General features: G+C 45.0%; 1 protein-coding gene across 1 annotated transcript in view; it reads left to right on the top strand.

The window, feature by feature from the left end:
• Niban1 (niban apoptosis regulator 1) overlaps positions 1-23,206 on the top strand; it is a 146,116-nt gene that overhangs the window by 101,803 nt on the left and 21,107 nt on the right. Inside the window, exons 6-8 of the mRNA XM_055624570.1 lie at positions 12,349-12,464; positions 18,251-18,355; positions 18,653-18,815. Coding sequence (XP_055480545.1) covers positions 12,349-12,464; positions 18,251-18,355; positions 18,653-18,815 — 384 coding nt within the window. The remainder of the gene's footprint in view (positions 1-12,348; positions 12,465-18,250; positions 18,356-18,652; positions 18,816-23,206) is intronic.

The following is a 23,206-nucleotide window of genomic DNA, read 5'->3' as shown; positions in this document are numbered from 1 at the left end:
CAGAAGAAGTCTAGGTTTGTTGCTAAAAAATGCTATCTCAAAGACAGGAGTTTTTCTTTTTGCTGAGTGAAGGTCATTGCTTGCTTGCCTCTTTTTCTGTCTTCATAGATAGGGTCACGTTTTTCCATTCTCTGGAAAGGTACTAAGAGGCTTTAGCTTAACCTGAACCTAAAACTCAAAACTTTAGGCTTTAGAAGACATACAGGTTACAAAGTTAGTCTAACCCTTTCACTGTCTGAGCTCCACTGAGTGTACAGAGGTTATATGTTCTTTCTGCCTCTCTCCCCATTGGGATGAGCAAACTACCTCTTAAACCCTGAGTTCTGCCGTAAGGCAGACACTAGTCACACATGGCCACGGAACACTTGAAATATCCAGACTGAGATATTCTGTATGTGTGAAAGTTACGTCAGCATTTAAACAACGAAGCCCGTGTGACTAAGTTAATGATTTAATGCTCTGTGTGTCAGTCTTACTATAACCTCATCATAGAGCATAAAGCGGCAAACTGAAGTATTTTCACTGCTTTGTGAGCTCAGTTAATTAGATTGCCTGTTTGATGAGCTCAGAGAAGGGTGTGGAGGGGGAAACCAGAGGGCACAAAGCATATAAACCTACTGGAAGCATTACAGAAAGCGCACCTGTCATTTCATGCATTCTTATGGCCACACTGGCGGCATCCTACAGCCCACAGACAGATGAGCTGGGGTTGGTGGGGGGTGATGATCAAGAGGGTGAGGAAAGAGACGGGAGATGTAGCTTTGACTCCAGAACTTGCCGTCCTTAAAGAAGAATACAGCCATAGAAATCACTGTCTATATGATAAGCAACTTCCCTTAGTCAGCCTTAGACCCATAGAAGCAAAGTAACTTACCTCAAGCCCCACACAATACAAGTGGCAAGCACAGCTGCTCTCTAGATTAAGGGCACCGTATAAATTGGGCAGCCTTTACCCTCAAGGACGCAGTCCTGAGGACGGCACACCGCCGCTGCCTCTGGTTTTATCGCAGATGACATCTTTACCTCCTGAGCTCTCACCTTACCCAGCTTGACGAAAAAGCTGATGATAATCACACTTGGACTGAGTACTACAGGATGTTTAGGTTTGTTCTCTGCTCAAGAAGAGAAGCCCTGGGAGGAAGTAGTGGGGCCTCCCGACTGAACCCCACTAAGCAGTATGTTTCAGGAGAGGAGCCAAGGATGACCTCTTTAAGCCACTGCTGGTAGGGTTAAAGAGAGATCTGGGCTCAAGCTCTGCCTGCCTCCAGGTGAAAAAGCTGGCCTTTATCTTCCACCTCCCACTCACTAATGCTAATTACTTCCTGGCTCCTGGGCACAGCCCAGGCCTGTGGGGGTCCTCCCACACTAGGCTGGGAGCACTCTCAGATCTAAGGGGCAAAGTGCCATGGGGCTGGAGATGTAAAAACCGTTCAAGTCATGGAGATAAGTGTATGTATGTATGTACAGCTGTATCATCAGCATATAGTCCATGTCATCATCACTGTGGTTGTTTTGGAGACAGGGTCTCAGTCTAGCCCAGACTGGCCTGGAACTCACCATGCAGCCCACACTGGCCTCCCATGCTCAGCAGTCTTCTGGCCTTAGCCTCCTGAGGGTGCCTAGCAGGTTTTAAGTGTTTTTAAAATTGGCATGTGTTTTCCAAAGGACAGTTAATACGTTTTATAGATGTTAAGTCGGAAATACAAAGTTCCCTATAACTCTCTTCATTTCTTACTTATTTTCTTTCAGTCACTGTATGTTTTACATTGCTAAATCAGCATGGGTATATAATTTTATAACTTTGGCAATTAAATCCTATTTGTCATGACCCTCCCAGCTTAGCTGTTGTGACTTTAGTCATCCCATTCCAGTGAGGAATTCTATTTTGCTTTGCCTTAACTTGCTGTAAGTTAGTTATTTAACAAAACACCTTTGGCCTTTCCTGAAGATATCTTCAAGTGCTTAAAGTTTTCACAAATCATAGAGTTGAGCCCAAGTGTAAGGCCGTATTAAGTGGCTACTTTGTGAGACAACACATACTGACACAGAGCCCCAGGCCCTCAAAACCCACAGTGGTGAAATGCTTGCCAAGCGTCTTTTGGCTTAAAGCAGTTATGAAAATTGGTATGCTGTGTGGGATCAGCTAAACCAGAAATTAAACACTACTATGTTGGCAGTGTTTGTTCCTCATCATAGGTCAGGAATGTAGACAGTATTTTTATTGGTTCGTGATTGCCGGGGTTCCCATTATTTTAAAATGACCTGGTCCCTAAGAACTTGAGCCCTGACTAGTTTACAGTCCCTTCAAACCTAAGAAGGACACCATGAATTAGTCCATGTTCTCGCTTTCCTACTGAGAGCAGGTGAAATGTGGTCAGGCACTTGGGCTGTCATTCCTTAAGAAGGAATGACAAAAAATTCAATGGCTCCATTGAATTTTTAGGTCTTTGGGAGAAAGTTATAAATAAGGAAATGAAATTTATTACTCTAGGTAAGCTAGACCATAGTTAGAAGTTTTAAGTATGGTTAGGTCCATTTTGAAGTTTAGCCTACATCAGACTAGAAACTCATTGTCTGCCTATTATTCTTATTCTCACTCGATGGCCTGATAGAATGAGTTATTTATTGCTATGACCCTGGGCAAGGATATAAATTTCTTTGCTTTTTAGCTTTTCCCATTTTTTACCTTAGAATGATTACATCTGACTTGCCTGCCTCGTGAGATTGCTATGGGAATCAAATGAGATGTTGTAAACTGTAAAATCTGATAAGTTCAAGGTAGAGGTGGCTATTAATCACGGGTAATGACGATGCTTGGAGTACTGCCAGATAGCAGCATCAAACACATGCTGGACCCTGTGGGTGTGTCCGGCTGGGATTTGATGGAGGGATGGCAGCTCGTGCAGCAATTCGTTCTCTGAGGTTGACCTGGTCTGGTCACTTACTGCCTGCTTCTGTGTGGTTAAGACTGTGGTATTCTGGGTTCACAAGGGAAGGCTGTCCATAGACTCAGATGGGAGGAGTCCCTTTCATATGTCCTGTGCTATTGGGACACATTATACTAGTTCGTAAGTAGCCACATCCAGGAACCAAATAAAGTTCTAATAAGACTATGGACAAGTCTGTGACCAGGAGGGCATCTTCCTTATTTATTTAAAAGCACAGCCGTGTGTTATGTTTTGTCCAGGTTGCGTGGGGAAGGCTGGCCTGTAGGGAGTTAGCCACAGCACTTCCTGAAATGGCACAGAGAGGCACATGACTCAGTTTCTATGATTAGGGCTGACAAGCAGCCTGAGGGTGTGCATCATACCTGGCTGTAAAACATCTGATGGTAGACACTTTGGAACTCAGCTTTTAAAGGGGGAATGAAGTCATTTTCATTTGGTTTCCTGACATTTGGAGGCATCATTCTTCGAGAACAGTTCATTGGTATCTTGAGTGCCAGTTTTGAACTTACTGGCTTGGGACACAACCCTGCTCCTACAGCCATCTCTGTTTGGCCTGGGTCCACAGAAAGTTACTGATTCTGTCATTATCCTATTGGCCTCACTCTATCCAGGTAGTCAAGTCCCATAGTGTAATAAATGAACTCATGGCCAGGGATAACATTTCAGTGCATCTCACCTTGAGACCACAGAGGATTTCGTAGTATTCAGAAAGAGGAAACTAGTGACAATATCCTCAGTTTTGGACAAGGCTGGACATGGGTCATTTTTATTTTTTAAGGCTTTGAAGGAAAAAGTTAAAGCAAAGGAAATTAAGATCATTTGTCCTAGAGAAGAGAAGGCTATCACATACAGAATAGCAAGCACACATCCACTGCACACACAAAAAGGGGAAATGAAATTAACCAGGGTTGTATCTGAGGATTTATGTCCAGTCAGTGACTGTGTCTGAAAAGAGCCAAGAGACTCTTAATGGGTTTAGAAATGTGCCTTTTGACCCTTCCCAAGTGGTTACCATTTTTCTCCATATTCTCAGATAAATCCTGTTCTTGTACCAGTTTTTAAAATCTTACTTTGGTAACTACAAGTTTTCATTGTATTAAGTGGATGAGCCGCCGACAAAAAGGACGCTTCTTAAGATGCTGATGGGGGAACAAGGTTGTCAAGACCCTACAGATTCGAGCATCACCATTTTCTATTTCCTCTGTGTATCCCCGCCCCTCCCCCATCCACCGGTGCAGATCACCGTGGCTCTAATCCCAGACATGCTAGACTACAGCCGGGGCTTATTAACCATTGGCGCTTCTGATGTATCAGAATCACACACCCAGCGCTACAGCAGGATCCTTCTCTAAGTGTGTCCTGAGCCTGCAGCATGAGCACTGCCCAGAAGCTGATTAGATATGCAAACTCTTGGCCCCATTTCAGGTCCACTGAGCCAGACTTGTGGGAGTGTCTCGCTCAGCAATTTATTGAACAAGTCACATAGGGTACATTGATGCTTACTGACATTTGGGGGTGGGGGAGGGCTCTAGGGTAGAGTTGTATTCCCTCTGCAGCTCTTTAGAACGTAAGGGAGGGACTCATTAAGACAATCTCATTATCTTCATCTCTTGGGTTTTGATTGTAACCATGAAATTTCAGATTAGACGGAACCTTACAGGAGGTTTAATCTGATATTCCCTCAACCACTTTAATCCCTTTCTTCCCTTCTTTCTTTGATCATTTGATAAATCCTGTGCACTAGGGATTGAAGAAGCCTTGATTAATACAGACAGCGGCCTTTATCTTCTCAGAGCCTCCTGGATAAAGGAGAGGCATGTCTGACATGCTCGTAGGAGCTATAAAATGATAAAGGCTGTGCTGGGGAGACTGTGATGCCACAGAGGATTCACCAAAGCGATCTGAGTAAGTCGTCTACTAAATTACTCAGCAGTGACACAGCGTCGGTTTTTTGGAGAACATTTGACATCTTTCTGGGACGTATTTCACTTTGAGATAAGCCTAGGTGTTAGAGTTCGAGTCAGCCACACTCTGTCTAATCTTGCCATCCTGACTCCAGGATCTGAATCTGCATACAGCAAGGCCGAAAGCTCTTCTTACTTCGAATCTTCTCATTCACAAGGATCCCTTCCTTCTGGGTTTCTCCCTCCAAGGCTGTGGGATATCTGCATTATTTTCGTCAAATTCAGAAATCCTCTGCCCTTGTTTTTCTTTCCTTTAAAATATTTGCAACCTATTTGGGTGCTCTGCAAGAGAGATCGTACAGCGTGATAAGTGTGGGGGAGAAAATCTCAGAATCCACCGTGTTTGCTGTAACCCACACATCTAAAGCCCAACCTCACTTGCTTTGTAGATGACGCATTAGACCTCTGACTCACAGATACAGGGAAACCCAGGCTTAAGAGCAGTCTTCGAATTTAGCACTTCACAATGACATACCTTAAGTGGCGGAATAGTGTGTGTCTGAGGATAGAATTTCATCTTCTTGTACAATGTTCAAATGTGCACATACATACAACATGCCAGAAATGCAAGAGAACTTACAGACAAGAATTTCACAGAAAGAATTTACTTAGCTGGTCTCTTGATGTGAACCTACAAGGTGTGTGGAACGTGCGCCAATAATTTTGTGGTTGTTTTTGGAATTAAGTTTTAAATTGATTTCTTCTTATTATGTTTTATTTTACAGATTCAGATTCTGTAGCCTAGTAGACTGTGGAGACCTTGGAGTTAAAAACTTTCTCCATTTTGTCTTTATATCCTCAGGGCCTACCCCCAGTTTGTGGTATGTGAATAGGTAAACAAGATTTGATAGTTAATGTATTATGTAGATAGATGTATACATTTCCAAGGAATCAACAACGCGTGAAGGTACTCTTCAGATTTCCCTCTGTGACGTCAATAGCCTCCGCTCTTTAACAAGCACTCATCATTTATTTTAATGGGTTTTGCTCAGTCCATTTGCATTATCAGCCAACCTGAACTTCTTCAGTGTGCCAATCAAAACCATGCAAGCCGCTGGTGAGTGCCTTGCTAAAATCTAGATACAGGATGTCCTCAACAGCCTTCTAACCAGCCTATCTGATATGTTTATCTGAAGGAAATGAGGCCGGCCTGCCTTTACTTCTTCTGGAGACCACCATTTCCTTTTCTCTGTTGACAGTCTTTATTGACAAGTCAAGAATTCATGAGATGACTGCTCATGACTCATCGGTGTGCTTTTCTTCAGTGCGGTTAAACGTTTTCTCAAAACAGTGTTTCTTCACTAGACTTTTTTTTTTTTTTTTTGCATTTGTTGAGAAGTGCTCTGTCGCCTCCACGGAGTTTTTGTGTTCTCACCCAGAGCAACCAACACTGGAGTTCTGAAATGTGTACATGTATTCCTGACATGTTCATCTTCTATGCCCAACATGTCCGTGTCTACTAACTCGCACGTGTATGATGTGAGTAGTAGACTTATGAAGGTTTTCTAAGATGTGTTTCAGGCATGTTTGCTAATTTAGAAGTTTCTTCTCGGTACCTGAGGTTGGCCCCTTTGATGTAGCATTGGGTATTTATTTAGTGTAGTCACATATAAATAGTTTTTAAAGAAAACAAAACAATCAAACAAACAAAAAAACCGCTCACTGTCATTTTATTAGCATGAACAGCGGCCATTATTAATTCTACTGAGGACACTTCTATTTACGTGGCTTTAACTTTAGTAAGGTAAATTCATGGTCTGCTTAGACCATGACTGAACAGCTGTGAAATGACGAGTTTAGGGTAGATAACTCCTGCCATGTCACCAAAGTCCTGAATCATATGATTCCAAACTTTACAATGAACTACCCCATGAAAATTACATTAAGCCACAGCATGCACACACACACACACACACACACACACGATATGTATTGATAGAATATGTTATGTTACATAATAGTGTATGACCCCAAAATTATCTCAAAGTAGTTCTGAAGCAGTAAACCACAAAGGGTTAAAAAAAAAAAAAGGGATTTGGAGGTGGGTGTGCCTTTCTTGTCCATAACCTAACTCTGAAGCTCTGCTCCTAATCTTTTGCAAGGTGAGGGTTTTATGAGACACTTTCTAATTCACAGCAGTGACTCTGACTCAATAGAGCGTGGCCATCTTCTCATCCTTGTTCTAGATAAAACACTAGGGCAAGCGTCCTCCTCACTGGAACTTGCCCAGCAGGCCACTGGGAAGTGCCATTGAGGATAGTTTAGAAGAGTCTGTGGTAAGGGAACCGCAGCAGCCTGGGGAATGCTGTTACATAACCCGCCCAAATCACCAGGCAGATCAGTTAGCAGGACTTGGTGTAGGTTATCCATAAGACAGAATTACAAGGCATCACGGCATATACCAACTCTACAGGCCTGCGAGCTCTGGGGTTTCGGTTAACTCAGGCATGTTGTAAATCTGTACACGTGGAAAAAAACAAAAATGATGTCTCTCTGGCTGGCCTGCTGAATAACTGTCCCCAAGAGGCCCAGGAAAACAAAGTTTCCCTTGCAAAATCCTTAATCATCTCTCTCAAATATGAGTTTTCCATGCAGCTGCGCGGATGAGGACCTGGGGAGACAGCAGGGAGAGCAAGTGCATTCCTAGACATTTCTTGGCCCTGGGGATTCTGAGTGTTGAATGAATGGCTACAATGTGTCTCCCACATGTCTCCTAAAATGCTTCTAGTTTCCCAGCGTTTGTCTGCGCCCTGGACTTTATGAATGTTTTACCGTCGAATTGGATAGACAAAAAGAAGGCAAATCTAGCAAATTTTTCTGGTACTTGGGTGATAAGATGTATGGGATAGAATTACAGTTTTCAAATGGTTTGGCAAGTGAGGCTGATCGCAGCAAGTTGTCTTCGTATGGATAAGCTTTAAAGGCTGTCCTAAAATCAAAAAGTAGAAGCGCAAATTAGGAGCCGCTTACGTTGGCAAGCGTCTCACATGAAAAAAAAAAAAGTTTATGGATTTTATTGCATTTCGAGAAAGGCATGAGTCACCCGGATGCAGTGGCCGCATTAAAGAAGAAACCAGAAAGGGGGCAGGAGAATATTCCATGTATTGGGGTGAGCGCTACAGCCAAGAGGATGATAAATTAAAGGCCATCACTGAGGAGTAAAAAAAAAAAAGCGTCAAATTAAAAAGATCCAAAGGGTAAGTTGTTTAAAGAGTGCTTGAAGGAAAATCAGTACCCTCCATGGATGCCTGGAATTTAACCCTACCATGTGAAAGGGGCAGAATGACAACTAATTTACTCTGTAAGAGGGAAATTGGGTGGTGCGCGCACAGGTACGTGCGTGCGTGCGTGCGTGTGCTCATGTGCTTATGTGCTTGCGTGTGTGTGCATGGAAACATACTGGCTGGAAAGAAGGGGGGAAATTAAATACTAAAGTGATTAGAGCAGTGCAGAAGCAGAAAGAACCATTTCATTAAATTCTGAGCTTTCTGTCACTAGGACAATTTGAGCCAAGGCCAAGAGAGCATGGCTCTGGCATTCTGAAGGTTCTGAGCACTGAAAAAGAACTCACAGTCAGCGACCGTTAAGATCACTCCTGATTCTCATAGTCTTTGATTTAAGTAAATCGTGAATGCCAACGCCACACAGGACACGCCAGAGCCACTTGGCTCTAACTCTGACCAGCTGTGTGACCTTCAGCTAAGAAATTAACTCCTCTCAGCCCCCACCCCCACCCCCCAGCTTCTTCATCTGGCTTTAACAAATGGCTCAGTTGCTCCCTGGTCCATCTGGCCCCTTGTATGGTCTTAAAGTTACAGTATGTGGAAAAAGGAAATTCCGGCCTGCTCGCTACCTGCCATAAGTCTTCCTGCAGAGGGAAAGCTTCATGGGACAGCAGGAAGGCCCCCAAGGCCACTGAACTCCTTGGTTTGCTTATTGGCAGGAGAAAGGGTGGCGGTTGCCAGGCTGCTGCGTGTTCTCTTGAGAACTCAGCCAGGAAGCTGATCAAATAACTGGTAATTTGCTCTCTCACACACCTGCACTGAGTTCAGCTCTGCCTCTGCAAACAACTGAAGAGAAACGGAGGTCGTGTTACCACCACACTGTACAGCCCTGTCTTTGGCAAACTTCGTTCTCCATTTGCTTACCGAGCTGGAGATTGCCTTTTGAGTTTTGTTTATGATCTCCAGAGCAGACAGTCGCAGGGAAACTTATTCTGTGGCAGATTTCTTCTCCAAGTTTTTAAGTCAGTTTTGTTTAATTAGCTTCTACGCTGAAAATCCAACAACAAATCGGTGACATAGATCTTTCTCCCTCTATAGGAAGGGGAAAACTGAAATTTCATTTGTCCTAATGGTAAGAGTCCTTTGTCCCTCTGGATACCCTTTCTGACTGGCTGTGGCTTCTGCAGCCCACTGGGTTCCTTATCCCTTTCTTCTCTGCCTCATTCCTATATTCTTACATGCTTGCCACCTTTCTGGCATTTTGTCTTTTGTCTAATGCTAATATCATTCTCTCTGAATCCTATTTCCTTCCATCCCCCAAAGATCTTTAGCAGGGTACTCATCAGTATCCATGTCAGTTTGGTTTGATAGAGACATAGAAGGCAGGGGGCAGGACATAAAATATCTCCTCTGGTTACTGAGGTCAGCGGGGGAAGAAGGAAGAGAAGTTCTGCTGCCTGTGGAGCACTGAGGAATTTAAACCTTCATTCCTTGGCTGGCAGATCTGGCCATATTCACCCCATCCAAATACAGTCACATTTTCTCCCATCTCTTCGTTTCCTTGGATTGGAAATGAAAACAGATGTTAAAAATAAGAGTGCATGAGTCATCTTGAATCTCCACTTGGTAATTACAGTTTCCATCTCACTCTGTCCAGCCCCCCACCCCTAGTGTGCTGAGCCCCCCGTATCACACTCCCACTGCGGGGAGAGGACCGAGGCTGGTGTTGGCAATGTTATAGCACAACCTTAATTTTCATTCTCTAATCCTCTGAGGTTAAACACTGAATGAGCTGCCAAGCCAAGAAAAATAACAAGAAAGATGATACTTCAATTTAAAAACTTGATTTGTTGGGATGGGCCATTTTTTCCAATTTTCCATTTTGGAGCAAATCTCTGTGTTGATGTTAGAGATGGCAGTTCTCCGTGATTTTGAAGGTGTCACTCCTGAGCTTGCTCCATGGTCCTCTCACTGTGAAGAATGCTTAACTCTTGTAGCTGCTATCCTGCTCTGTGTTTTCTCTTTTAAGTGCCTGGTGCTTTATAACCCAGTAAACCTCATAGGAGGTAATCACATCTCTTAGTTGGTTATCACCTGCCAGGGAAGATTGATTCCCTTAAGTTGTGCCCCGTCCCTGTGACAACCATTTAACTTTGGGTAATTCTGCTGGTCTAGAGCTCTGATGCCACCCGTCCTGCAGTGAATCCGCTGCCTTTATTCTAATAGCGTCTCCACATGTAGATTATAGTTTCTAGCGAGACAGCTGCATGCCATAGTGTAGTGGAAGCTTGCCATGTACATCCCTTCATTTCCCCTTGCTAGGAGCGGATCTCTTGATGATTTGATTAGGTGTCTGTGCATGTCTGTGTGTGTCTGTGTGCTTGTGTATGCCTCTGTGTGCATGTCTGTGTGTGTCTGTGTGTTTGTGTATGTCTCTGTGTGTATATCTGTGTGTTTGTGTATATCTCTGTGTGTATGTCTGTCTGTGTGCCTGTGTGTGTGTGTGTGTGTGGTGTGTGCCTGGGCATGAAGCTTAAGCAAATTTAGGACCAGTGCATGCTAAATGGGCTGTACTTTCAGAAGTGCCTGGCTCGATTAGTTTTAAATTTTAATTATATTGATTGATTGATTGATTGATTGATTGATTGATTGATTTTGTACTTATGTGTGAATGTGTATATGCCATGATGTAGGTAAGGGGACACCTTGCAAGAGGTGGTTCTTTCCTTCAACCGAGTAGGTCTCAGGGACTGAACTCAGGTCCTCAAGCTTGGCAGCAAACACGGTTACCCTCTAAGCCAGAGGTTCTCAACCTGGAGGTCATGACCCTGTCAGCAAACCTCCATCTGCAAAACTATGTACTTTACAGTTCGTAACAGTAGCAAAAATGGCAGTTATGAAGTAGCAACAAAAATAATTTTATGGCTGGGGGTCATCACAACATGAGGAACTGTATTAAAGCATTTGGAAGGCTGAGAACCACTGCCATCTTGCTGGTCCAAGATTACTTTTGAAGTTCATTTCCCACATCAAAATCTCAACAATTCTGTTATCCTTTTCCTCCTCCAAGACTAGTTTCAGCTGGTGTGGTGACACATGCCTGTAATCTAGCAGCAGGGGGGCTGGGACAGGATTGTGAGTTCCAGGCCAGGCTGGGCTTCAGCGAGAGTCCCTCAGCAAACCCCAAGGGAAAGACCACAAGCTGGTTTAATGTGCTGTGAAGGAAGGCACATAAAATGTTCTCTCTCTCTCTGTGTGTGTGTGTGTGTGTGTGTGTGTGTCTGTTTTTTCAAGATAGGGTCTCTCTGGGTAGCTCTGGATGTCCTGGAAGTCACTCTGTAGGCCAGGCTGGCCTCGAACTCACAGAGATCTACTTACCCAAGTGCACCACAGCCCAGCAGGAAGACACATAATATGATTTATGGGCTCCCGGGCAGGTTATTCAGTCCTAGCTGCCTTCTTTATACCTTAAATCCCTGGGCTGGACAGCCATTCCTTTCTGGTGATATGTTATTGCTCAGATATGACACCATTAAAAGGCAGTATCTTTGGAGGGAAAAGGTAGGATGTGGAGTCAGATGCCTTCTCACCTGGGTCCTCCACTCTCTGTCTCTATGACCTTAGGCAGTTCATTCAGCTTTCTTTGCCTTGTCAGCCTCATCTGTCAAACGAGGTGATGACAATACTTTCCTCTGGGATTTTTGTCAGTTCTCAATGAAATAGGTGATTTGCTATGTGTCATCAATTACCATTTTCATTTGCATAAATTAGCATACTGTGTAGCCATGCTTTTGACAGAAGGGGCTGGTATCAGTTCACAAAGAAACTGGACTTTAGTTTGGGTTCAGCTGCATCACAATGGATGGCTCCTGTGAGAGATTTGGTTTGGGTGGCAGATAGTTACTGGGTACCCAGGGAAAGCATTTGAAGTGAGGGAGAAGGAGAGAGAAAGGGAGAGGAAAGCGATGGTGGTCCTGACCACTCTGCTCAGTAAAGTGATAGAATTATCAGCTTGGGAGGCGAGTAAGCAATGTGACATATGCCTACAAATGAGCTCCTGATGGACTGCTCACTCAGCATTCTCTGTCCTCGTGGTTTCATGCCTGATAATAGAAAATGTTACTTCCTCGGCCCATCACACTTCAAGAACCACAGGAGGGAAAATGCAAAATAGCATTTGTCTTTATTAAGTGTCCCTTTTCTTTCTTTTAGATTACATGAAGCAGACGACATTTGAAGCCCAAGCCTTTTTAGAAGCTGTCCAGTTCTTCCGGCAGGAGAAGGGTCACTATGGCTCATGGGAAATGATCACTGGGGATGAAGTCCAGGTAATGAGGGGCTCAGAGCTATGGTTCTTCTCTCTATCTGTGTGGTAGGAGGTCAGGGCCACTTAGTGAACAATATGCAGAAAGTTGCACAAATAGAAGATGTGGTTCCCAATTTCCCCCAGCTGCCTAAAAGCATTTAGTCAGTGAGTCACCGTTGGGTACCTAATACGAAGACCATTAGACCTGGCCTTCAGGAGGCCTTCAGCCCACGACGCTTCTGTGCGGCCGCTAAATCTGTAAATGCCAGAGTTGGCTCACAGTGATCAGGCTAAGTGTTCTTTGTTATCGTTTTAGAGTGCCAGAGGCTCCTCCCCTTTCTGTGTTGAGTGTGTATGTACACATCCACACGTATATTTGTACATCCCAACCCAAGAACACTTCAGAATTTCAAACAGTTCTTAGTCTTGAATACTTTGCAGAAGTGCATCCATTTAAAACTTTGAAAAGATGAAAGATTAACAATACTTTTTGCCCCAAAGAAAACCCAAAGCATAAGAAGCGGAAGCATTTGATACTGACTAGCCTAGCAAATAGACAACATATAGTAACAGATATTTAGTAGAGAGACCTGTGTTCAAATCCTAAGTCTGTCTTGACAGTCTCATGGAGTGGGAAGGAAAGTTTGTATGAGGAAACTGGGAGGCATAGAAAATGGCCAAGTGACTTGTGCAGTCTTATGCATTCAGTAACTCAGAGTGTCCGTTCTATACCAGGCTTTGTGCTGGGCGCTTGTGCTTTGAGCTCACGTGAGAGGATGGTTCCTGCCTGTACAGATGATGGTTTCAGGGCTATATGTGAGTGGACAGGTGACAGAGGAAAGCTGTTGTTTGCCCCTGATTCAGGAGACTAACATTAACCAGGGGGATAGCCTGACATAGTTATTGTCTCTGGGAGTTTGGCTATGCCACTTGCTCTGTATTTTCTTTCACTTAAAATTTTAATCACAGCTGGGTAGAGTGGCACAGGCCTGTAATCCCAGCACTTGGTAAGGCAGCAGAGGTGAGTTTGAGGCCAGCCTGGTCTACAAAGCCAGGACAGCCAAGGCTAAACAGAGAAAACCTGTCTCAAAACAAACAAACAAACAACAAAACAAAAAACAAAAAAAATCTTAATATTATGTCAGTTCACATTCCTTTACAATGAAAACAAGAATTTAGTAGATCTTTTCTTGGGTGTTTCTTTTGAGTGCTTTGTGTGTGTTTTCTGTCTACCTTTTCCTCTAGGCCAGCATGTGCTCAGTGCTACATAAAATGCAGGAGAGCTGCATGTTCTCTTAGTAGGAATGACTTACACAAGTATGGCAGGGCTTTGTGGCGATGGTTATTTTAGGCAAAGCTCCAGGCAGAGCCATGTCTCGGAATAACTTGCCTGGCAGACTGTTAAGGTGAAAATATTTGTATGCTGGTAAAAGCATCAACGTATTTTCTTCGTGTCAATATGAGCCATGAGCTCTATCACATGAAATCCTGAGAGAGGACAGGCTGCAAAAATGTCAGGTAGCTGCATGTACAGGTGTATTTATTATTTCCTTTTAAATTACCAGGTGGGTGAGAACAGGCAGGAACAGTGCTGCCTGCTTCTAAGACCTGAATACTTCCCATGTTTGAAGCCTTGTCTGCTCCTTATAGACTAATCTTCATTTAAGAGATCTTCACTGTGATCCTCTGAATTGATACACTCACCTTCAGTAGCCCTTCAGTAACACAGGGTGTTCCTTGGTCCCAGTGACCAAAGGACATGGGCCCTGCCCTCAGAAGGGAGCCTTTCTTAGCCTCACCCCCCTCACAGCTTCCAAGCCGAAGGGAAGCCCAGTGGTGTGACCTCAGCGATCTTGCCCTGCCTCCCTTAGCTTCCTTAGTCATCTAATGGAGTCATACACCACCGTGCCCTGCTTGGTTTGTTCATTTTGATTAATGTGATGACACATTTTGTTTCTTACATGTGTGATGGAATTTTCATCCCCACTTTCCAGCAGTTAAAATTTCCTACCGTCTTCTCTTCTTTTTAAAATACAAAATTAAGCTGGGCGCAGTGATGCATGCCTGTAATCCCAGAGGGGCACTCAGAGGGGCAGAGGTAGGCAGATCTCTGTGAGTTTGAGGCCAGCCTGGTTACAAAGCAAGCACAGGACAGCAAAGGCTACCCAGAGAAACCCTGTCTCAAAAAAACAGAAAGAAAAAAAAAAGATTGTAATTTTTAGGGTCCTTATGGTAAACCTCAGTGCATCCTGTTTTCCAGGGAGATCAGAGAATCTTCATTATTATATTTATTTATTAGATTAACTACTTTTCCCCAGAAGCACACAGGCTTCTCTGTTGTTTAAGGCTGGCCAGGGCAGGCAACACCAGAGCAGTAAGAAGAGGCACAAAGTGATGTCAGGATGAAGAGGGAGCTGAAGTGAGAGGACGAGGGAGACGGTGTTGGCATGAGATGTGGTTGACCTTTGGCACCATGGGCTCTGCCAGCTTCAGGGTTATTCCCAACCCCTGCCAGCCCACCACCCTTGTAGCCTCTCTTCCCCGTCTTTCTTTTTTTCTTTTTTTTCCCCCCCAGACATATTTTCTTTTCAAGTCTCTAAGTTGTAACATAGAAGCAAATTTCTTGGAACATTGTGTGGGAAAGTCCGGAGGAAAACTGCAAGCCCACCCAAATGGAATGTTGGTTTTCTTTGGTCTTTGTGTATAACATGTGTGTCTTCTCAAATCCATTCACACTCAAGCTCAAAGCCAATCCAGTCTCTGCAGGACAAATTAGAGTAATTGTGTTTCTTGAGTGCAAGGCTTTTCAACCATGACAGCAGTTCTCATTAAGTTTTGCTTTAGCCTCCATTCCTCTTAGCTCGCTCTCCTCATGACGTACTCTGTAAGTCTTGGACATAGGTTCCAAACAAGAACGAACTAACCTGCGTAGGATTGTGGCCTGTGGAACATTAGTTATCCAGTGAATCGAATGGCTGAACCTGATGATTTCCATAATGTTTGCCTACGTCAAGCTTCTGCTTAGGTTCCCCAGAAAACAGCAATTCATCTCTCAGTTGGCCACAGAGAATGATTAAGAAAGATAAACACAAGCCTATTAGTGAACTTTGAAGACCTGTGAATCTCCTTCATCCTGCGAGGTGGGTCCACAGTGAAGCAGATGGCAGTCCTTCAGACTGAGCCTAGCCTAGCAGCTTTCCCCGGAGCCCACTGGCTGAGGGAGCAGCTTGTTCAGTCCAGCTAGCTCGTCACACCCCTCCATAATGGAGCCTGGAGAAAGGCCAAGGCCCATGAGCTTATGAGGGTTTCCACTCTCTTGTGGCTGACCAGTGAGCTCAGAGAGAACTTCCTTAATTCCCAAAGTGTAATTTGAATTTTTATGAGAAGGAGGAGGTCAGTTGTTTTGGATAAATATTATTTCAACTTCATAGACCAGCTGTCTGGAGTGATCCTCTGCTCTGCTGCATGATGCCATTCTCACCAACGTTGTCCTTGCCTTTTTGCAGAGCTTAGTCTGCAGCCTGCTATAGCTGCTGAGCTGTGATCCTGGTAGACTCCTGGTTAAGTGACTCTGAGCAGCAGAGCTACCCCAAGTCAGGGCCAGGGGCAGAGAAAGAAGGGTGGGGGCATTATGAGTGGACACATGGAGTACTGCTCAGATCCAAGGGAACGTGAGCATTGATCGGCAAAAAATTTTAGGATAGATTTGGGAACGTCCCTACAAAGCACTCTGAAAATTTCCGATGTTCCCTTAGTTCTGCTTAGCCCACAAATGTCAAATTGTTTCGTAGTATTTGGCACTAACTTACCTTTCTATTGTTTGCCTAGCAGGGTCCAGATTTCTTTCTGTTTTTATTTTTATTTATTTATTTTTACTCTTTTGTAAATTTGTTTGGTCTAGTTTTTTTGTTTGTTTGTTTGTTTGTTTGTTTGTTTTTCCCCAAGACAGTGTTTCTCTGTGTGGCCTTGGCTGTCCTGGACTCTCTTTGTAGACCAGGCTGGCCTTGAACTCACAGAGACCCACCTGCCTCCCAGTGCTGGGATTACAGGCATGTGCCACAGCGCCCAGCCAGATTTCTTAATGATACTTTTCATAGACAGTTGCAATATTCCAGCCAGTACATGGATAATTAACAGCCCAGAGCAACTTTCTGGCTCCCGTCTTGAGTGCACAAGTGTGTGACTGCAGCAGAACGCTGCTGTAGAACACAGTGAGGTCTTCGTTCCATCACCAGGGAACGCTTAAAGGTTGGCACCTGACGTTAGCGCGTTAGTGAACAGATTTTCAGCAGGCCACCTTGGCTTTCAGGAAGCATCAGGGAAATGGTGGAATTATCCATCTGGTGATCTAAGCTGAGGTAAGGAGCCACTTGCTCTCTTAAGGGACTCTGTCCTCGTGGCACTGCTGGAAAGTCGGCATAACAGTAGCCAGTTTGGGGAGTCGGGTTCTAACAGGTCTCTAGGTTTAACTACAGAAAGCAGAGTGACAGAAGAGAAGAGCATTTTTTATGCCATACACATTAGCGCAGGTGGCTGTGTGTCGCTGGAAGGAAATCCCTTCTCTTGGGAGCCAAGAGACAGTCCTCCTAAACAATAAAGAAAAAAAATCCTCCCACAGCAATCCAGAATGTTTATAAATTACATACTCCACTCCCCTTGAAAACACAATGAAATGATGAAATGTTCTTTTGCTTAACAATGTAAGCTTTAAAAAAAAGAAAACCAATTCTGCAGCTTTGTCTTGGTTCTTTTTGGTTTTGAGACTTAATCTCACCGTGTAACTCCCACTGACCTGGGCATGCTCAATCCTCCTGCCTCAACTTCTTAAGTATTGGGATTATAGGCACATGCAAGCTTTTCCAGCACAATTCTTTGTTTTAATAAAACTTCTTTTAAAAATATTTCGAAGTAGGCAGTTTCCAGACATGCACAACTACCTTCTCTCTCTCTCTCTTTCTCTCTCTAGCATCAACAGTGCCTTCATCTTTCTTCGCCTGGTTTGTTTTGGCATCTGTTTCCTGCAGGCTATTGCCATTCTTGCAAGCATCAGCGTCTCCCTTGTCCTTCTTTATGGGACCCCTGTTAGTAAGCTTGGTGTCTTCAGAGGTTTAGCCAACCGCCTGGAAGAACTTCTTCATTTTTGTCCATTACCTTGACCCTACCTCCCACAACAGCCCCTTCAGCACAGGAGCACGATGGAAGACACAGTGCCGGACTAGGCCATGCAGTGAGGGCTTGAAGTGATCTGACGGTGGTTCTCACCTCTGCTTTACTCTGCTCCTCCTTTTTGTAAACATCAGAGGATGGAGAGCACGTTTGGGAACAGTAGGAGTAGGGAGAATGAGACATGTGGAGGTCTGAGAAAGAAGGATAGTCCCAGGACCACGGAGCAGGCTCAGGGCATCGTGCTCAGACTTGATTCTCCCGTTTAAGGATGCCCTATCTGCCACTGAAAGTTTTCTTCTCGTTCTAAATCCATGAGGTCTTTTTAGTGTGAGCATGAAGAGCTTGAACTTGAGGAAACTCTTCTTCCCATTGAGATAACAGCAACAGAGGGTGAGGGCAGACACTTGTTCCCCGAGAATGTTGAGGGATAGTATTTCCCTCTGAGATTGTGAACCAGGACTTCTTGCTCTGATCATGTGCACAGCCATGAGTTCCATCCCCAGCATCAACACCCAAGATCTCTCATTCTTCATCGCCCCCTCTCACCTCTGTTTCCCTGTGTAGCGCAGAACAGGGGTGTCTTTGTGAGGCCTCTAGTTGACCATCATCTTCTGGTGCCCTGCGGGCTTCTCCTCTCTGCAGGTCCTGAGTAACCTGGTGATGGAGGAGCTCCTGCCAACCCTTCAGACCGACCTGCTGCCTAAACTGAAGGGGAGGAAGAATGAGAGGAAAAGGGCCTGGTTTGGAGTAAGTGACAAAGTTGCTCTGCAACTGCGCTGTCAGAATGAACGTTCTCATCGCTTTACTTTTTTAGGGCATTTGGTGTTGTTTTAAAATAATTCCTTCCTAGGCAGAAAAAAAAAAAATGTCCATCTTGATGCTACCCAGTCTCACTGACAGAAGAACCAATCTAAACAGAGTTGAACTTGAAATTTGAACGTGTGCTCTGTGTTGTGTATGTGGGAGTCTGTGATGGGCTTGCCTCCCTCCTCCCTTCAGTAACTACTCCGCTAGTCATAGATCATGTGCTGTTCCGCATTGCAGCTCCTGGAGGAAGCCTACAATCTGGTTCAGCATCAGGTTTCCGAAGGATTAAGTGCCCTGAAGGAGGAGTGCAGAGCTCTGACAAAGGGCCTGGAAGGGACCATCCGCTCCGACATGGATCAGATTGTGAACTCAAAGAACTTTCTAACTGGGAAGATCAGAGGTTGGTGGACTGACCCCTTGGCTGCTCCTAACAAATAAGCTGTCCGCTTAGAGGTCCGCCCAGAGAGAGGCTGTGCTGAGCCTCTGTATCCACAGGTCTCACATTTGTGGACTCTGCTGACCCCAGATTGGAAATGCCCGATGAAAATGTGTCTGGAGGACAGACTTCTCTGTTACTCCCCAAACAACACAGTGTGACAACTATGTGACATCTGTATCGTAGTCAGTATTATAAGTGAACTGAAGATGTCTTAAACTACAGGAGGTATATGGTTGGGTGTGCACGCGTTCTATTAAAAGGCTGTATCATTTGACAGCAGGAATTTTAGTGCCCCAGGATTTTGGCCTCCTTGGAGGTGGGGGTGGGGGATCTCAGAACCAGTTGCCCTCAGATAGTATATCTGGATTCAGAGGGGAAATGAAGCTGAGGGAACTGATGAGGGACAATGGCAGCTGTAGCAGGAGCATGCTGTAGTAGTGTTATTAAGGGCCTGGATGCTTTGTAGACTCAAGATGGAGGGACTCTTGCTTCCTGCCTTGTTATGTGGCTGTGTGTTTATGATGAAGAATGACAGTAAGCCTCCGGTTTTTGGCTAAGGGTCCATAAATCTGTATTTGTAGTGCCAAGTCAGAGTACATATTAGCCAGTCTCGTGTACTTGGGGAGGTCATTCAGCTTCTATTTGCCTTAGTTGCCTAATCTGAAGTTGGAGGGGCTGGTGAGAGTGTGGTTGGCAAACCGTGATCCTCAGATTTCCTAGATGATGTCATGTTGAACACAGCCATGCTCATTCATGGGTTCATAGTCTAAGCGGCTTTGTGCTACCACATTGGGACCAACCTATCGGAACTCCAAGGACCACATAGCCACAGGCATTTGCTGTCTGACCCTTGACAGACCATGGCTGGGCTATCTCCCTCTCCCCCCACAGAAGTCTTTGCTTGCTTGGAGGGCTCTTTGGGATACTTTTGGTGGTTCCCTGTTCTAAGTCCTATACCCAATACACAGAGAGCATCTAATGTCACTATGGAGGGAGGGCAGGTAAGCTCCTTGGCAGTTGCTTCTCAGCAGTATTTTTAGATAGTGCATTGTTATTGCCTCCGGGCAGTTATTTCTGAATAGCTCCATTGACCACTCACACATTGAACATTCATTAAGTACCGGAGCTAAGCACCTCCGAGCCAGTCGGGGAGCTTGGGGTCCGGTGCTCCTGAGGCCGCCTCTCTAACAGGGGTTGTCTGCCTGGCAGATTAACGTCTGCAGTTCACACCTGCTCAATACTGCAGTCTAGCATGCTCTAGAGCTCCTGGGGTGGGTCCCACTGAGAGGAGATTAGAAGAGGCTTAGCCGTGCCCGTGTATGGTGTCCTCATGCCTGTTTCTGCGGTACCTCCAAAGCCAGGTACAGATTAGCATCATGTGGTCTCTGTTTGATATGGTCCAGCCTTGAAGCTCATCCACAGTCAGTGTCTGTTGCCCTACATGACACCTAAAACTGCCAACACTCTGGTCTCTGGGGACCCATTTGGGCCTAACTGTCCAGGCTGAAGTTAGACCAGTCTCTTTGACCTCATCCTCTGTGGCTCTCTGACTAGCAGTTGTTCCCTGGAAGAAGTCTTGTGAGGAAGTAACTAACAGGTAAATCTTTTTGAAACAAAGTATCAGGCAGTTGCAGTGGACTCACTAATAATCTTTAACACTCTGGAGGCTGTGCTCAGGAGGATGGTAAGTTCCAGGCTGCTGTGGGCTGGAAAAGAAAGTGTGACATCAGAAAAAAAGGGGAACAGAGGGGAGGGAGAATGGGAGGGAAAAAGGCAGAGAAGAAGGTAAACATGTCAGACACATTTTAAGCAGGCCTCTGGTTCCCTCCCTTTAAAACAAAGAAGGAAGTCAGCTGCATTCATGAAGGGTATCATATTTTGGGAAAGCTTTGGGAGCATGAAGTACTTGTCTTACTCAGTTCTATTGCTATGAAGAGACACCATGACCATGGCAACTCTTATTAAAAAAAAAAAAAAGGGCATTTAACTGGGGCTTGCTTACAGTTTCAGAGGTCTAGTCTGTGGGGGAGCTTGGTGGCACACAGGCAGACATGGTGCTGGAGGAGAAGCTGAGAGAGCTACGTCCAGAGGTGCAGGTCCCAGGAAGAAAGAGACACTGGGCCAGGCTTGGACTTTTGAAACCTCAAAGCCCACTCCCATGACACACCTCCTGCAACAAGGCCACACCTCCCAATCCTTCTCAAGTAGTGCCACTCTCTGATGACTAAGCATTAAAATATGTGAGCGTATGGGGCCCGTTCTCATTCAAACTGTCAGAGTGGCCATCTCTCCATTTCCACCCATATAGCACTTGGGAGTAAAAGCCATTGACCTTCAGTTCTGTTCCACAATCTGTTCACTAAAATCTTATTCTACTTATGCTGAATGTAAGGACTAAGAGGCTTCAGGTCAACACACTTTTACATACGGAAGGCACAAAGCAGTTTGTAGATGCTGAGACAAAAGGAAAATATGACAAATGCTCCTGGAGAAACCAGAACAAAAAGGACAATTTCAGAAAGCTGGAGCCCTCTTCCAGAGGGTGCTGTTTTAGTATTAGGTAATTAGAAAGCATGGAGAATCCACAGTCCTGTGCTCTTCAGGTGCCCCAGCAATTCTCAGAGCTCTGAAAATGGTAAGCTTGTTTCCTCCTCACCATAACCTCAAGAACAATTACTTCTATGGTCTCCATTTTACAGACAACAAAACTGAACATGGTTAAGGACACCCTGAGGTGGCATGTAGCCGGTTCTGACCTCAGCCCCACGAGCTCCACTAGGCTTCTCTGAAGCTGCCAAATGTCAGGAAGGCTCTTTAATTAGTGTCACACCCATCACGGTCACCACAACCTCATCCCTGTGTACTTGAAAGAAGGCACAGTGTATATATGTGGGATTAAAATTATATTCAGCCTGGAAGGAAACACCCGCAGGCCATAGTTCAGGAAGTTTGGAGGTGGGGTGGGGGGGGTCATCAGGCTGACCCAAGGATGTGGTGTATGAACTGGATCCTGAAGGCATGCTGAAAAGGATGCTTACACAAGCAGAAGTGGAGGAAGGCAGGCCCAGGGGAAAGGACACTGGGTGAAGGGGTGGGGTCGGGGATGGAGCACACTGCAGCTAGTAGCAGGCAGGGAAAGCTGAGGAGAGGATTACGGACCATTCTCTTCCCACCTCACAAAGGACATCTTGGGCACTGCCAGATCATTGCTGAGTGTTGCCAGTGCTTAGGAGTATTCTGAACCTGTAATTAGATGCTTTTCAAACAGTTCCTCTCACAAAGTTAATTAACTGACAGTTTATTTTCTTGGCAGGCACTTTTGCAATTTCCTTTCAAACAAGTCCTTTTTTAAAAAAAATTTACAAAACTCAAATTTGTTTCATTTTTTGAATCTGTCATCAAAAGGGTCTTTCTTTGATTATTTCATACATGTATACAATATATCTTGATTATGTCCGTGCTCAACTCCCCTCTTTCATCCCCTTCCTCTATCTTCATTCTCTCTCTCCCTCCCTTCCTGCCTTCCTTCGTCTCTCCCCTGCCTCTCTCCTCAGCAAACCACAGAATCTGATTCGTGCTGCCTGCTAGGATACTGACTGATCTTCTGCAGGTCTTTCCCTTCTTCACACCCCATTTATTTGAGAGTGTGTTTGTATGTGTGTTTGCATATAAAAAGTGTACATATTTCACATGTACAGAGGCCAAAGAATATCTTCAGGAGTCAGTTCTGTCTTTCTGCCATGTTGGGGATCAAACTCAGGTTGTCAGGCCTGGCAGGAAGTGTCCTCATTCACTGTACCATCCTGCTGGCCCTTGTACAGGTCTTGAGAAGGTAACCATAACTCAGTGAATTCATGAATGGGGCAAAGAGGTGGGCCCAGCTTTCCCTTTTTACCGTATGTAAAGTGAAAGGGTTGGACATCCAGGGCCTTTGGCTCTTCCCTTTTCAGCTCTGTGATAATGTAACAGAGCTGTGTGACCCACTGAGCTTCTAGTGGCTCTTCACAGTTGGTGGCGGGGGTCATTAGGCTGTCCCAAGTATGTGACGTATGAACTGGACCCTGAAGGCATGCTGAAAAGGATGCTTATACAAGCAGAAGTGGAGGAAGGCAGGCCCAGGTGAAAGGACACTGGGTGAAGGGCTGGGGTCAGGGCTGGAGCACACTGCAGCCAGTAGCAGGCAGGGAAAGCTGAGGAGAGGCACATGGGCCATTCTCTTCCCACCTCACGAAGGACAAGCCTGGTACTGCCAGATCATTTCAAGTACACGGGGATGAGGTTGTGATGACTGTGATGGGTGTGGCACTAATTGAAGAGCCTCCCTGATACTTGACAGCTTTTGGGAAGCCTGG

Source organism: Psammomys obesus, unplaced genomic scaffold (assembly GCF_907164565.1).
Source record: "Psammomys obesus unplaced genomic scaffold, mPsaObe1.curated_primary_1811, whole genome shotgun sequence".
Taxonomy (NCBI): domain Eukaryota; kingdom Metazoa; phylum Chordata; class Mammalia; order Rodentia; family Muridae; genus Psammomys; species Psammomys obesus.
Note: the sequence above shows the minus strand (reverse complement) of the source record. Positions and strands in the feature narration are given on the sequence as shown.